Source organism: Typha angustifolia, chromosome 13 (genome assembly GCF_048772165.1).
Source record: "Typha angustifolia cultivar Huaian chromosome 13, ASM4877216v1, whole genome shotgun sequence".
Classification (NCBI taxonomy): Eukaryota; Viridiplantae; Streptophyta; class Magnoliopsida; order Poales; family Typhaceae; genus Typha; species Typha angustifolia.
Window position 1 is genome coordinate 7,306,725 of NC_133251.1, and position 16,927 is coordinate 7,323,651.

Below are 16,927 nucleotides of genomic sequence, written 5' to 3' on the forward strand. Positions count from 1 at the left end.
AACTCTCTCTCTCTTTCTTCTCTCTCTTTCTTCTCTCTCTCTCTTTCACTCTTTTTTTCTCTATTTCTCTCCTTACCATACAACCATTCTTTCTCCTACGAAGAAATCTAGCTCTAGTAAATTCCGTCAAACTCCAATATATATTTTTTTAATTTATTTCTTTATTTCTCTCACTTTTTTCATTTCTTCCACTCTCTCCCTTTTTTCTTTTCTTCTCTTCTTCTTCTTCACTACACTATGGTTTTTCTTTTTTTTGTTTAGTTTTCTTCCACTCACTCTCTTTCTAATCTCTTCTTCTTATCAATTTTTATTGCACCATAGTTTTTCTTTCTTTATTTTCTTATTTTTAATAATTTTTTTCTAATTTTTTAGAAGCTTTCCTATATTTTTAAATAATATTTAGAATTTTACATAATTAAAAAGTCTGATTCAATCCTATCGATATCGTACTGACAAGAATTGTCATGCCAACGACACAACCACCTCCCCCCACCCACCCACCCAAAGGGCTAAAAATCTATTTTACAAGTAAAATACTTTGTAGAAGCTTTTTTGCAGTCTCATAGAGGAGCCGGAGAATTTCGTCACTGTGTGAAGAAGAAATAAAGCTCTCAGCCATGGCAACTAGAATTTTTTTTTTTTCTTCATCGTCATGTGGAAAAGAAGATAGGGGAGTTTAAAGGACAGTGGAGAGTGGATGCAATCCATTATTATAAGTTACTATCTATTATCGCTTTTGGATCACTGAGAGGGTAGAACAACACATATGAAAGTTACAAATTCAATTCCATCAAGAGGACCCATTGCTTGATGATAAAGGAGATCTTCCTCAACCTTATAAATTTAATGTTGAAGAGGCTAGAGTGATAAATGTAGAAGGATGGGCTGCAAAGTACGTAGGAATGACTCAACTGTTGGGAAAGTACAGCATGGACATAGGGACATTCAGATGGAATACCAAGAGAACTCAAATCAAAAATTTGACTATAACATGTTAGTTCAAGCTCGTCAAAGCCAGACATGGATTCAGATCTCTAGAGACCAAGCTAGTGGTGGTCATTTAGATATTAAATGAGGCCAACAAGCTACTATTAATTCAGATCATCTGCTCGACTGTTTATTAGTTGAGCTAGATCATGCCGATTTTTTACTAGTTGATATGGATCATCTTCATGACCGATTACTAGCCTAGCTAGATCATCTTCACGACCAATTGATCCCTTAAAAAGGATAAATATAATTGATGATGATGAGACTCAGTCTGGAACCAGTGGCAGTGATGATAGGGATAATAGGGATGAGACATGCGTCTTGTTACACAGTTTTATCAGAGAGATTGTTTTTACAGAGAAAAAAAACTTTATACATGCCACCCAAGATCAAGACCATGGGGTGAGACCTAGAGGTCCTAGATAAACATGATGCAGAATTTATCAAAGATAGAGGAAAGGAAATGAATCATCTCAAGCTCTACATGATTATAGTCAAATAAGGGAAGAGCTCAAGTCTATAGTAGCAGGACATCAGGAGATATGCGCTCACAAGATGATATAAATTCATCATTATTATCATCATATCAATCACACCCACCAAATCAACAACACTTTTATAATGTTTTATATCCATAACCTACATATGCTTATGGTATACATGTGTCGATAGTTCTTATACATGTTTATTGTCTATATCACATCATACCAAAATTACAAAATCAATATTGGTATGAAAATTATGTGAGATATTATAATACTATCAATAAGTGAGATTTTAAAATTATTGATAGCATTTGATGCAACATGCTCTTGTTACTTTTGTGCCAAAAAATAAAGTCTTATATCCTCCCTATCATTCTACGTATAATTAGGTTTAGTTTAATTATGGAGTTATTGTCAATAATAAATGTCTTCAATCATATTATGTGTTAAATAATATTTCTACTTGATTATTGCTATATCTTTAATAACATAGGTCATTTACAATAAGGATAAAAAACTTTAATGTAATTTTAATATATATAATTAAATCCAAAATATTGTTAATTATCCTAAAAAATATATTAGAAGTGTTTTAAAAGCATGCTAATGCGTATTAGTGGCACACAGACCAACACGCCCCGTGCCAACCTAGAATAGGCACAGCATCTACCTTCTGCATGACAATCCTTGCATACCTATAGTGTTGTTTTTGAAAGTTAGTAACAGTATAACTATGCAGAAATTTAATCTTATTTATGATCAAGCACAAGGAGAGTAAAAGTAGTCATCTAAGTTACATTAGAAACTCCTTTATGGTTAGAAATTTTGGAAGTGATAAATAGTTACATTACAAGTGTATATAATTGTGTTTGTAATTATAACTTGTAGATGCTGTTAGGTTATACAAAAGAACATAGTAGTAAATAATCTAAGTTTTCTTGATCTAATTACAAATGATGTTGTGCATAGTTTATTGTAAAAGTAGTTCCTTGATTGCATTGGTTGAATAAATCCTTGATAACGCGTGCTCTAGTGAAAGTAGTTGTATACTTGTATAGTCAAAGCATTCTGAGATAATCATTAGTCTTACTCTAGTTGTGCTATCATGGATCTTTAAATTCATAGAACGAAAGGATTCATGCAAACATTGAAGGTTCATAAGAACATAGTCAAAACTGTTATCTCATTGATAGAAGAATCTAAAAAAAGTGTATAGACATAGTTATTTGTAGTAAGATGTTACATGTTCTAATATTTTTAAGTTATTTACTCAAATTCACCACGTCTTTAGTGGTTGATGACTGGGCTATTGGGGTTGAGTACCTCTCTATAAGTACCTTTCCTAGGTGCTGTAGTCCAAAAGAGTCCATGCTTGACCTTATGTTAGCATGAGTAAGGGGTGCACGTGAAGTACTAATAAATATATATCAATAAGGTACTCAGTGATAGAGACAAAGCTACAAGCAATTAGTTTACCAACTCTAAACGGTAAACACATGTATGAGCAGCGACATGTTTCAACATTATCTCTTAATAGTAAGTTTAAGAGAACAGTAAAGTTCAAAACTTTATTTAAGACAGAAAAGAAAAATCCATATGTAGTAAGATTAAGTTCTCCCTCTTCATTGTTTCTTTGTGGTTATTCTCAAGGAACTGTTAAAGTAATATATTAAGCTTATATACATTCCTTAGGCATTTAACAAAGAGTTTATTTTACTATGATAATGTCTTACATACTAATATGAAATGTGCCCCAATAGAAGATGTTGCTTAGTTAAATGTCTATACTAACCAATGTAAGTTCTCATTGCACTTATGCAAATGTAATTTGCAAGAAATTTTCCCTATGGAAGATGTCACTTAGTTAAAGTTCTATGCTAACCAATGCAAGTTGTCATGCACTTAACACTTTACTACAAATGTAATTTTCCTATTAAGTTGTCCGCTCATTCAACACTTTTGTGTCAACATTTTCAAATATCAAAAGATTTGCACATGAGTGGAGTAATATTAAAAAGACAATCATATCAGAGTTTCTTCTTGGATTTTCCCATTGCAGAGTTGTGTAAGTGTTGGTGACTTTATTTTTTAAAAAAAAAGTATTATTCATTGAAAATTTTTATTTATTTGTGGAGCTATGGTGGAGAAATAAGTGTATGTTTTCAATAGAGCTACTAATTTCTTTTAGAACTTGCATGTGTTACACAGATATCTAAAGCTAAAATACATGAATTTAGCCATTAAAAACATATTTTCAGGCCCTCAAGGTATCTTCATGCCCAAAGACACAGTTTTCCCTTTTTCCACTGGCAGTGGTTTACAACTTCAATGCACATACAAATGCTTCCTCAACAAGTATTTAGAAAGAGTTATTTCTCTAGTAACCTAGTCATTATAGAAAGGGTGACAACAAATGATAATGGTTTTATGTCATAATTGGACATTGTTTAGTCTATAAATGCTTAAAAAGTTGTAATAGATGCTGAGTGAGAAAATTAATTTTGATGAAAGCAGAATATAAATAGAGTCATCAATATTGCAAAAGATCTCTAGGATTTAAAATATAAGTATATATCTAGTGAAGGAAGCTATGAATCAACAATTATAACAACAACTTGAAGCAAAACAGAAAATTCATAAAATGACAAATATAGGAAATACAAAACAGCAAGCCAAATACAATTCCATACTTTCCTGCTTGTACCCTTCAACACGAGAAATGTCTCGTTAAGAGTCTCAATGCTCTCTAGTGCTATCAATAGTTGATTTTTATTGACTGCTGTACATGCACGCTTGTAGCTAACAACAACATTGTAGCCTAAAGCAAGCAATCCACCTAGAGTTGTTCGTCCAACCTGAAGAAGGAACTATATGTGAGCACTGAACTTGTATGTTTCAATTGAAAGATAAGCATTAAAATAGCAGTGCTAAAAGTAAGCATTGGGGTTGATTAATCCCACCATGTTACTATGAGCTGTTGTTTCTTCCCTGTTGATCATGAGAAAATCAGTCACAAGCCAATTATTATGCAGATCAAAAAATAAAGTTTTCACTAGGACGTTGATTTAGCTTATATATTTTCATTAATTGATTTGTTTTGGTGGATTGTCAATGAGCCTGCATGTATCCATTGCTTTTGTAACTCTACACATTCAAGTCTCCTCGTAATTGAGATCATCTCAAGATCCTTAGCAGTAATATATGTGTCTGTGATGACTGATGTAATTTTTCTCTCTCCTAAGTCAAGAAAGTTATTTTTCTTGTTTTCTCTTCTTCCAATTAGCCTCCCAAAAGCTTGGTGGGCTTTCTTTTTCTCCTTTCTTATCAAAGCCTAGTAGAATTCTCCAATCTTTTCTATCCAATAAGATCATCCATATCCATCTTCTCAATTGTGCTATAACGTGCTTGTTTGCTTTGTTGCCAACAAGACTTGCCAACCAAATAACAATATAATATATGTTCATAAAACCAAGGATTATTGCACTGGCCAGATGGGGGAGAGTTCACCAGCACATACTGTGTCAGGTTAGTGCCTCGACATGGCATAAGGGTATGATGAGAACCTATCCTACCTCCTCCATTGCCACTGGATTGTCTTGTTGATGCAATCTGCCAAGCAGATCCTATATAAAAACAAATCATTGATCATTAAACTATTTTAATGATCCGCTTCAAGCAGATTGATAGTCATCTTCACTAACAAGAGACCAGCAGCTATGGAATAGGCTAATCAAGTGGATGTTGACACCGCCACATTGGAAGGGAGGGAAAATTAGAAATTACTGTGGAAAGTGTCAAAATAAGAAAAGACATGATAGCTCTTGGCTTGACGAATACTGTTGGACTAATAGAGATTAGTAGAGAAAAAACTGTGCATGTAGCCAACTCCAAATAATTTTAATCAAAGGCTCGGTTATTTTTGTTGTACAAAATTACTAAAACAAATGATCATTAATATAATTATAACACCTTAATTAACAAAATTATGTGGTTATATATGGAAGAAAATGGAAGGAGGAGGCATAAGATGAATTAGAGTCAAGGATTACATGAACATGGCATGGGGCATGCCAAAGATACTTCCTTAGTTCCTTGTGCCACTATGCATCAAGCATAATTAAGAAAAGTTAAAAAAAATTAAGAGAAAACAAAAAATTGGAGCTTTATTGCTGTGATATTAAATAGATTTATGACATAGAGATTAATCATAACTCAATTGCTTTAATAGATTCAAATTTCACTGATAAACATATTTTGCCCAGTTTTTCTACACTATTATCAGAAGTGTGGAAAGTAAGAAAATCATCAAATTGGAGTCTCATTGCCATTGGTCTAAAACACATGTATCTATTCTATACGGATCATTTCCAACATAAATAGTAATTTATTGGTTAAAAATGAAATCATAAATAGAAAATTATGGTTTTCCCAAACTTGCTTCTGGTTAAAATATATGTTGAAAAGAAATTAGGGAAATAATCAAATTGTATTTTAATGGTTATATGGTTTAAGTTAAGGCTGTCAAAATAAACGAGCAGCTCGGGCTCGGCTTGGTTTGAGCTAAGCCGAGCCCGTGCCATCAAATCTGGCTCGAAAATGATATCGAGCCGAGCCTGAGCCTGAGCTGGAGCCGACTCGCTCAAGCTCGGCCGAAAAGCTCGATCCATTTGACACATGGCTAAAAGAAAAACCTTCATGCATCCTACCTACTTGCCTAGCCTCATAATTACAACTCATTACTCCATTACTCCTCTTTCCTATCAATCACCAATCCCATTTCCCAAACACCACTTAATTCCTCAAATAACCAACAGTTCAAAAATAAAAAAATAAAAAAAATGCTTCTTCTTCTTCCTCTTAGACTCTTAGTGAGTGTTGATAGTTTTTCTCTACCTCCTCCGCCACCACCGCCTCCACTCCAACACCATCTTGTCTACCTTCACCGCCGAGAAACCTAGCCTAGATCTGACAATCTTAGCCTCGTTCCCGATGTTGCCCTTCGAGGCGCCGCCTCGGCTTGATAGGCTTGGCTTGGCTCGGTCTCGGACTCGGGACGGCTCGGCTTGATAATAGGCTCAATTCAAGCTCAAGCTCGGTTTAAATTGAGCTGAGCTGAGCCTAAGCCTACAATTGAGGCTCAAAATTAATTTTGAGCCGAACCTAGGCTGGAGCTGGCTCGCTCAGGCTCGACTCATTTACACCCCTAGTTTAAGTATATCTATTTTCTTTTTTTCTTTGATAATGAAGTAAATCCACCTTTTAAAAAATGTAATATTTTGCTTCATGACACTTTTACGCCTTAATGATTACTCGTGTTCCTATTTCTACACAAAATTAAATGTGTTACACCAAAATCTAAAGCTAAAAGACTTTCATTTATCCACTAAAAGTTACTTTTAGCTATATAAAACCTTAAACATCTAATAAAGAGCATCTTGAGACCATGGCCCCAACAGGCACATTAGGTCGTGCCTATAGTTAACCCAGCATGTGTCGAGGCACATGCCATGCTGAGCCAATATTGGCATACCCGTTGCAACTAGAATGGGAATCCTTGACTAAAATTACTCTGTTAATTGTATATAGATGAAAATACAAAGAAAAGAACAAGAGTTATTCTTTTACGTCTGTATTCAAGCAGTAGTAAAGAGATCTTTCTAGCACTAGAGCACTACTTTCTGGGGATTTAAACATAGCTGTCATATGAGGATGAATTTGAATATCAAAAGCATGATAGGTAGATAGAAAGTAGTATCTATTTTACCATAGAAGTGTAGAACCTTTCACATCGAGTTGTTACATATTGCAATTCAAACTTCTCAATAAAATGTAAATAAACAAAACAATTAAATTAGCTTTAAAGGAAAAGTCTAGAAGACAAAGCAACAAGACTATACAAGAAGAAACGCTCACTAAAAGTGATGTGATCTACCTCAAACTCAGCTTTCGGTCGTATTATAAAGTTCTTGTCAACAATCCTCTGATCTCCAAGTGATAAATAGTATCTTATTCCGCTTTGTCGAACTTTAATCCAGTCATTTATTTGTGCTTCTTCAGAAGCAAATGGTGACCTAAGGTACATCTCAATAAATCTGAAAAGTTTGCAAAGGAAATGATAAGTTTATAATACATCACCAGATATGGTAGCTCAAAGGTTCACAAAGCTAGCAAACATGTCAATAATTGAAAACCACCCAAGGTACTGCCAGAAATTGGCAGAGAACTCGAAAGTACTGCTAATCATTTATAGTAACATGTAGTGTTCAAAAGAAATAAAGTATAGCATTCTAATGGCACACTTACTTCTCAGTTTCTACTTCACTCCCATCAAAAAGTTTCTGTCCGTCTGGTGACTGTACAGATATGAAACTGTAGTTAAAGAATGAGAAGATAGTAACATAAAAATCCACATATGTAACTGAGAGTATGCATAGATAAAAGCATAAGTAGCTCCAATAAAATAACGGAAGCAAATCAACAAAACTTGCTGAGACATGCATCACTGTTTGACAAATGGATGGCAATATGAAACAGAAGTCAGAAATAGATCATTTCTTAGAAAAGGTGCAAAGCCCTCAAAATAAGAAGGCTGTACAGCATAAGAATTCAGCAAAGTCTAAAAAGAACGCACACAAAATAATCTAGCTGGAACAAAGATTGTAACACCCCAAATATTTTTAAAAAAAAAAAATCCCGTGACACACGCGCTGAGCGCGTGCGTCACAGGCGCCTGTCACTCTGCCCCCAGCGTCCTCCCTTCCTTCTTCTTCCCCTTTCCTTTGCCGTGCACGCTATCACCACCACCCCCCCCCCTCCTTTAACCTCCCCCTTCCCGTCCCCGGACCGCGCCGTTTTCCTCCACTCGCTACCTCTCTCCCTCTCTCTCGTGGTTGCCGATGCCGGAGCCGCCAAAGCCGGACCAAGAGCGTTCGAGCTTGCCGGCCATGGAGCGCTGCCTGTCGCCGTCGGCCCTCCTCCTCCCCTCTTTCCTTTTCCTTTCCCTTTTACCCCTTTCACTTACCCGTCGGTCTTGTGGCCACCGCCGGCCTCGTGCCGCACCGCCCGCAACCCCGCAACCTCATGGATCCCTCTCACTGCCTTGACCTCCTTCCATCAGGAGGAGATGGGGTGAAGGGGTAGGGGTTTAACCCCCACCCATTCCCCCCTTAGTGGGCTGCAGTGGTCTGCAACCCACTAAGCTGGTTTTGGGGTGGGCTACAGGCCGCAGCCCACCTAGGCTCGGGTGGGCTGCAGACCGCAGCCCACCAGCTCGGTCTGGGTGGGCTGCAGGCCGCAGCCCACCTGGCCTTGGATCCGGGTGGGCTGCAGGCTGCAGCCCATTAGCCCAATGTTGGGTGGGCTGCAGTCTGCAGCCCACTATTCCAACCTTGGTGGGCTGTGACTAGGCCCCCAGCCCACCAAGGCCCTATTGCTTTTTGGGTTGGGTTTGAGCCTACCCATTGCCTCTAGCCTAGCCCATTTGGGGCCATTTGGACCCTATAACCATATTTATCTTTTGCACCTGATTTAATTAGCCTGATCCCTCGTAATGATAATTTAGTATCATGTGAATCTTACGATAACATAAGACTCGCCCTAGGAGACTCTTGACTCATATAATTGCCAACCATAAATGCACTAATAAGATAATTAATTCTATTAGTTCGCTAATCTTACATATGGCTTACTTGCGTGAATTAATAGAATTGACACCGCGTGAGGAGGATTTTGGGATTCCGGAGGAGCCGTCTAGCTGACGAGTTTTACCATACTATGGAGACCCCCCAGACAAGTAGAGTTATACAAATCTAGAATAACATAATTACAGTCATTATATTTGTCATGATACTGTAGGAAATATCGGTATTAATGCATGCAGTTAGTACACCTTGTTATATCTTTTGCATATGTAGTTATTGATAACCTGCTCATCATTATACTATGAGAATGTTAATGTAGCATAAACATTAGTGTGATAATGCTTTACATGTGTCCTGTATGGTATACCATTGCATAGATGTATGATTACTGTGAATATAGAATATAATGATCATGATGACTATAACATGTTTTATACACTCATAAACACTGCACCACTTCGACCTATCATTAGTAGTCAAATTCTGACTAGGCAGTACCATTACTCACTCAGCCCAAGGTTAAGGGTAGAGTGTATCTTATATGACTATACTATTAGCGGCCTACACCTGAGGTCGGGAAGCCTGTGTGGCATTCAGGTAGTTATACTGCATAGTTAGGACTAGATTATGATGATAGAAGAACATAATTGTGAGGCGGGGATATAACTCTAGCGGTACCCGACGACGCAGGGTTAGGGCGTCTGTTGATGAGCTGAGGGCTCCCGATTCTCCCGCCGAGGGCGGTGATGATTTAGAGAGAGTGAGATATGGGCTTACGACCGGGGTTCTGAGTCTGATGACCACAGACAACCGATCACATGTAGTGTCGCCATACACGTGTAGGTGACATTACCGCTAGATGTGTATATATCCCTCCTCGATGGATGATTGTTTCTTGAGAGTATTTACCCTATGTGGTGAATAGCTCGGTGAGCGATGATAAGTATGATTAATGCTTTGGTAGGCCTGAGATGACTAAACTGCTATTTTATTGCTATGCATAACATGTAAAACCTATGATTAAGATATGTACGAATAAGAGATTGTATCAAGCTTTATATCTGTGTGAACTTATCATGATACGTTTAGGAACTAGCACGTTCCAGGATAGTGAATGGTAATCTTTATCGATTGCATTGATTCAGTAAATTGTGGTAAATCTTTTCAATAAGCATATCGTTATCGTTAGCAAATATAGGCATACATTGGATATACACATGTGATTTCATTATTTTTAGATTGTATGAATCCTACTCGCTGGGCTGTAAGCTCACCACCTCGTGATGGTATTATTTTCAGAGCTAGGGGATGCAGGTGCGGGTAACAAGGAGTAGTTGCTTTTCCTTTTCAGTAGGTTTGTTAGTTGTGTTAAGCCCCTGCGAGGGCGTGATGACGATGTTGTATTTTGGACTTTAGCATTGTATTTTGGATGTATATTTGGAAGGCTTGTTGTGGCCTGTGGACTTGAAACCGGACTCTTATAATTGAGTTTATTTATGGTGAAATTATGCTGTTGTATGCCTTGTGAAATCCTTGTACTGACAGGTCATGTGATGCACCGCGTTGGGGATTTACCCACGCAGTTTACACGTGTATTTGGAGGTTTCGGTGTTTCAAAGATACTATACATTAATTTTGATTTGACTATGAGAACTCATTTTAGATGAACTTTATGAAGTTAACTCAACAAACTGATATTCCTAAACATATAGAGCCTGTAAAACAAGAATCAAATATTGTATGTTGTTACTACAAAATGTGTGACTAAACCTGAATTAAGTGCATGAGCAAAATCAAAGATCAAAATGTAATCCTGATATCCTTTAAGAAAATGAAGGAGTCTATTATTTCATTTATATCGAAGTTAATTTGAACTAACCAATCACTATGTGATAGAAGCTTCTTGATCCATGCCGATGACCTATTATGTAACAACCCAGAATTTCGAAATTAAATAAATAAATAATAAATAAGAAATTAGAGATAATCATTTAGATAATGACAGATTTAGTTTTATCCTTTATATTTTAGGATTCGGATTAAACCAAATTAATATTTTTTTATTAGGTATATCTTTAAGTAAGAATAGATTGAAATAATTATCCTAGGAGGCCTCTTAAATCTTTGATCTATAAAAAGGGAGGCTTAGAAAGAAAAAGAAAAAAAACTAAAAGAAAGTTTTTGGGTGATGCAACTGTAGCAATGCTACAATACCGACAAAAAAAGACTAGGTTTTATGAGCGGCACTGTAGAAATGAGAAGGTCATCATCTCCTACTTCCTCATCTAAATTATTTTTGTTATATCCTTACCTCGTCAGATCTACATTGTCGGAGTCGGCCATCAGAGAGTTGTTGGAGTAAGTGAATAACATCAAACAAATCGTATGTCAAGAATTTTTACTTCGTTGTTAAGTCAAGCTATTCCACTTACTCACATAATTATCATCTAGTATGTCATACTATGATTCTTTTGTATTATTATTCATGTAGTAATATACTACATGAATTATCATTTTTTTTTGCTATATTGTATTTCCTATCATACTCTATTTCGTGCAATACTTTAGTTCATCAAATGTTAATCTTTATAAATGACATATTCTTCGTGCAAATAGTAAAATATTGGCTACGAGTTGGTAAGACTTTAAGAACAAACAAAGGCTAGATATTCTTCATGTATCTCTCTATGGTGACTTAAGTCCATTTTGAAGTCTAGGGGACAGACCTATTCCTCATTAGTATATGATCTATTTATGGTGACTCTGGTACAATTAGAAAACAATTTAGGGGAAAGACATATTTCTACTTAATACATGATCCGTTTAGGTGACTCTAATGTAATTAGAAAACAGTCCAGGAGACAGACCTATACTTGATCAGTATATAATCTGCTTATGTGACTCTAACGTTGTTAGAGAACAGTTCAGGGGACAAACCTATTCCTGATCAGTATATGATCTATTTAGGTGACTCTATCGCGGTTTAAAAACTGTCTCAAGCTAGATCAGAAATCTCCCTGAGGTGACTCTAATCTCTCTCTAAGGTTAGTAGAAAAGATAGGTTGCATTTATTGTATAATGACACCTCCTAGTAACCTGATCAGTTATGAAGGAAGACTTGAGAGCCATCTCAAGATGAATTCTAGTTGGTGTGAATCTACAGGCACAGTCCCAGACAGAGTTGGCAATAATGATATTAAGAAAACTTGTAGAATAAAATTGAGCATATTATTAGCTTATTAATCATATTATCATCACTTATGCTTATTATTCATATTATGAGCATGCTGGCTATTGTTATTAATTATTGAGCTTTAGTTAAAATTTCATATTGGATAAAGTATAATTTCTCTATCTTTTGAGTGCATTCACTCGCTGAGCTAAAATTATTTGCTAATTAAACTCTTTTAATATTTTAGATGCTAGTCAGCATGACGTGGGCACCGGAACTTTACATCCACTTAGGATTTTGAGCCTTTACATCTTCACTTATAGTAGTGGTTTTTAGTTTCAAATTAAAGAGCTAAATAGATTTAGTGATATTTGAAAAACATGATTGTATAATTTGGATATTTTGTCTTTGAAGGTTTTTGAGCTAGAGTTACTAAATATATTGAGTTTCATTATATTATGGATAATTAGTTAAAATTTTGTGTATCTCAAGCCTATTAGGATACATGGCCGATCATGATTCCTATTTTGGGTCATGACACGTTATCCTTAAAGTCCTCAAAAACTTTTCTAGACACCAAATATCAAGCTTTTTATATACATGTAGGGAAACTAATGGCTGATCGTTCAGAATAGATACTAAAACATATTAATAAGATTGAACAAAGTGAGAACAAGAAGAAATACAAACCTCACTTTTGCATTTCAATTTGTAGTAAGGCTCTCTAAATGATGAAACAAAGCTGTTGTTGATTCGAATCTATGAGACATTCACGGAAGCAAAGTTAAAGTAAAAAATCACAAAAATATCATTCAACTCTCAAGTTAAATGAAAAGTTTACTTGGGCATGATGGAGATCTGGCTCAATGTGCTTCCTGAATAAAGGAAATATGCTATCGATGAGGAAATCCAATGAACAAGAATCTCCAATGTCGTGTCGAACTTTAGAGAGCAAGCTAAAATGAACGCCACCAACCTGAGGTTAATATTAAAAGTTTACTCAAAAAGATTATCTTTTGCTGTAGCAAAGTGAATTGCAAAGCTAACAAAGTACCACAGCGACCCTGATATCAAGAAGAGATCGTAAGGTTGAATGCAGAGCATAAGCGCCATCAACAATCACCTGCAAAAGAAAAATTTTAGAACAAACATATAACAAGTAACAACAGAACCACCAGAAATGAACTTATTGCTTATTCAAAGTAAGTTCAAAACAGAAGTTGATAGGGAGAATCTCACTACTCCAGATGACAAGATTTTTAATTGCTTCCAGCCCGTCCGTTTCTTCTGTTGAAAATCAAGCAATGGCATCATAGTATCCTTGCCCTTTAACAGATCCTGCTTTGCAGGCACTAATAATTAGCTATACCTTGAAAATAAAATTTGTGAATTAGTGAACTCAAGTAGAGATTATACTACTGGGGAGTAGGACAGCCATAAAGTCTATTAGAGCAAGCCACAACTTCTAGGGATGAAAACAGATGAAAAAATGAGTTCTTTTGTCTTCTTTAGGTCTACGATTGGTCATATAATATATGACTCAAATGGAGACCTCTTTGGACATATTCCAACAAAATAACTATTAAGTTGGAATACAACAATCCAGATGTCTATGAAATTATGACTGTACAATCAATGGATCTATCATCTAAATTCCAATCATGTTACTTAAGTTTATTAGCTTGAAACCGTTGATTCTAACTTCAAAAAGCTTCAAGTAGACTAGACTAACGTTTTAATCATCATGATATTTAGTTTATGAATGCAGATGTCCACAACCAAACTAAACATTAGTTACTCCATACTATTCATGAAATAAAAGAAAATGCAAACATATGATTGAGAAACAAAAAGAAACCACTAGGGTATAACTCATACAAAATGTAATCATTTTAATTCATTACCTGTGTTTGTGTGTGTGTTGTGTGAGATTGCCTACACTCAACTAATCTTATGCAAAAAGTGGAGATGGAATGGATATCAAGGAAGCTAGTCAAATCTTAACAAGCACCTGGAGGTTCCGAACAAGGGCATCAAAGTCTATCGAGTCTACATCATTGGCGTCATCAGCTCCAAGGCGGTAGTCCTCCATGGAGATAACCACACATCCGAGGACGGAAGCCACCTTCTCAGCCAAGCTGCGCATGAATACATGCCTCTCATATACTATTCCTACTTTAGAATCAAGAAATGATTACAATTAGCCACTCACTACCTGGATTTACCGGAGCCACTGGGGCCGCCGATCCCGACGGTGACGATTTGCCCATCCTTCTTCTCGCGCAACTCCTGAATTGCCTTCACTAGCAGGTAATAACCGTGATCGAACGGCTACCGATTGATGTTCAATTCAAGATGAAAGTAGAAGAAGATGTCAGTGATCGCCCACGATACGTCACGCGAGTAAAATTCCGGCGAATTCGTCAATTTGACTTACCACATGGAGAGGAAGGGATTGGAGGATGGAGGAAGAGGAGGTGGATGGGGTCGAGGGAGGGGGTGAGTTAGAAGGAGCGTAGTAATCCCTGCCTCCCTCTTCCAGAACCCTCTGCAGGACCTCGTCTTCCATGGATTCGACTATGCGGGTAGAGCGAGATCAAGTGGAAAGGAAAGAAAGAGGGGAGGGAACCGAAGGAGAGAAAGGTGGTGGTTCGGTTTTTTTTTCTCTTTTTTTCTTTATTTTTTTCCTCGAGACCGGGCGGTCCACGAAAAGAGAGTAAAGAACACATATATGTTACGTTTTATTTTTTCTTTTCTTTTCTTTTTTTTTTCTTTTTTTTTCTTTTTTATTTTTTTTTTTTTTTTTTGAGTTTATTGCGATACCTGTAGTTGACTTTTTGACCAAACTATTGTGTGTTTAGTTAGTATGAAAAAGAGTGAATGCTTTAGAAGTAGAAATTTATGGAAACTTACTTTCTAATAAAAATTCTAACACTTAATATTTGATGAGACAAAGCGTGAGAATCGAACTATGAATCTTTTACTTTATATTGTTTAGTTAAAAGCAATGAAAAATAAAAGTTAGAACTTTAGAATAAAAATAAAAAATATTTGTTTACATCTATACCCCTCTTAAGTATTTGTCTCGGTATGCATACCCTTTTAAATTTTATTATAAGTTTTGCATAATATATATATATATATATATATATATATATATATATATATATATATTTCATCTTAGTTTTAACTAATATAAGTTAAAATCTTTAGAAAGTATCATTAACTAAAAAGAGTATAAAAGCAAAATAAGGTATTTTGTCCCTTTAGCCAAATTGATGAAATTTTAATGATTACTTAGTTGAGGTGTATTCTAAAAAAATATTAAAAGATATTCATGTGAAAAAATAAAGTATGAATTTTTTTAATAGAGATAAACATAATATACATGTAAATAATATATTTTTAGAAGGAATATACAAAAATAACTTGAATAAAAGAATGTACGTTATTTTAAAAACTTAGTGATCACATGTCTTGCATATATTTGGAAACTACTGTTGAGAAATAGATTCTTCCTTTTTAGCAAGAAAGTGGATTTAGCTAAAATAGCATATTTGGTTGTAGGAAAGTTGGAAAAGTAAAGCGAATAATTTTAGAAATTACACACATGTTAATGTTTGATTAAAGAAATTGAGTTGAAAATTAAGTTATTATAATTTGTTAAATCATATGACTTCTCTATTTTGGCAAAATCACTTCCTTTTGAAAAGAGGCATAGTTGAGTTCCCAACTAGTTCCTTAAATAATTTATATTATTTTATTATAACTTATTTGTTATTACATATATACCCTTCTAAAATCTATTATTCAAACTAAACTTATTGTTAAAATTTCATCGACTTTGACTAAAAAGGCAAAAATACCATCATTTTTTTCATTTAACAATATTTATGTCTTTTATAATTTAAATACTAAGATTTCTACTTATATTTGTTAAAAACTGACATAAAAGGTATATATATATATATATTCAATAACTATAAATATTAAATAATATATATATTAAATACAAGGCTTAACTACACTTCACATCTCATGGTTTTATTTAGTATCATTTTGGCCCCCTATATTATAAAGCATATGAATTGCCTGCCTCCTAAACTTTTAAAATCCTACGAGTGAACTCATATGTTAGTCTTCTATGAACAAAAATTACATATCAAGCAGGTGGGTGGTAAATTATTTTCATATAAACTAAATTACCCTTATGAAGGTCAAAAAATAATTCGTGGAAAATTTTGTCCTCATCTATTTCCTCAAGCTAAACTAAAGAGGCCAACCCTCGGGTACTTCCACGCCGAGGACATTACAGGTTGACGGACTCGTTAAAAAGCATTGTGTGCATATCCTCATCAATTCCAGGAGTACACACAACTTTCTAGACAAGAGGTTAGTGCGGAGATTGGGTTTAGATGCTGAACCGACCACAGGGTTTGACGTTTCTATTGGAGACGGCACGAAGCTTAAGGTGAAGAGCTTGTGTCGCCGAGTCGGTATTCAGGTGTGCAAAGTCACGACATCATTGTGAACTTGTATCCGTTGGCGCTGCTAGGAGCGGACATTGTCCTTGAAATTTAGTAATTACAAAACTTGGGACTCGTCGCTTTTGATTTCCGGAGCATGTTGATGAAATTTAA

General features: G+C 35.4%; 1 protein-coding gene across 1 annotated transcript in view; it reads right to left on the reverse strand.

Annotated features, from left to right (window-relative positions):
• LOC140773331 (uncharacterized) overlaps window positions 1-14,978 on the reverse strand; it is a 38,928-nt gene extending 23,950 nt beyond the window's left edge. The window contains exons 1-10 of the mRNA XM_073115826.1: window positions 14,725-14,978; window positions 14,503-14,618; window positions 14,299-14,425; window positions 13,527-13,625; window positions 13,342-13,410; window positions 13,129-13,263; window positions 12,978-13,046; window positions 7,779-7,828; window positions 7,408-7,567; window positions 4,166-4,330 (exon numbers count right to left, since the gene is read on the reverse strand). Coding sequence (XP_072971927.1) covers window positions 4,166-4,330; window positions 7,408-7,567; window positions 7,779-7,828; window positions 12,978-13,046; window positions 13,129-13,263; window positions 13,342-13,410; window positions 13,527-13,625; window positions 14,299-14,425; window positions 14,503-14,618; window positions 14,725-14,856 — 1,122 coding nt within the window. The 5' untranslated portion in view covers window positions 14,857-14,978. The remainder of the gene's footprint in view (window positions 1-4,165; window positions 4,331-7,407; window positions 7,568-7,778; window positions 7,829-12,977; window positions 13,047-13,128; window positions 13,264-13,341; window positions 13,411-13,526; window positions 13,626-14,298; window positions 14,426-14,502; window positions 14,619-14,724) is intronic.
• Window positions 14,979-16,927: the final 1,949 nt, after the last annotated feature.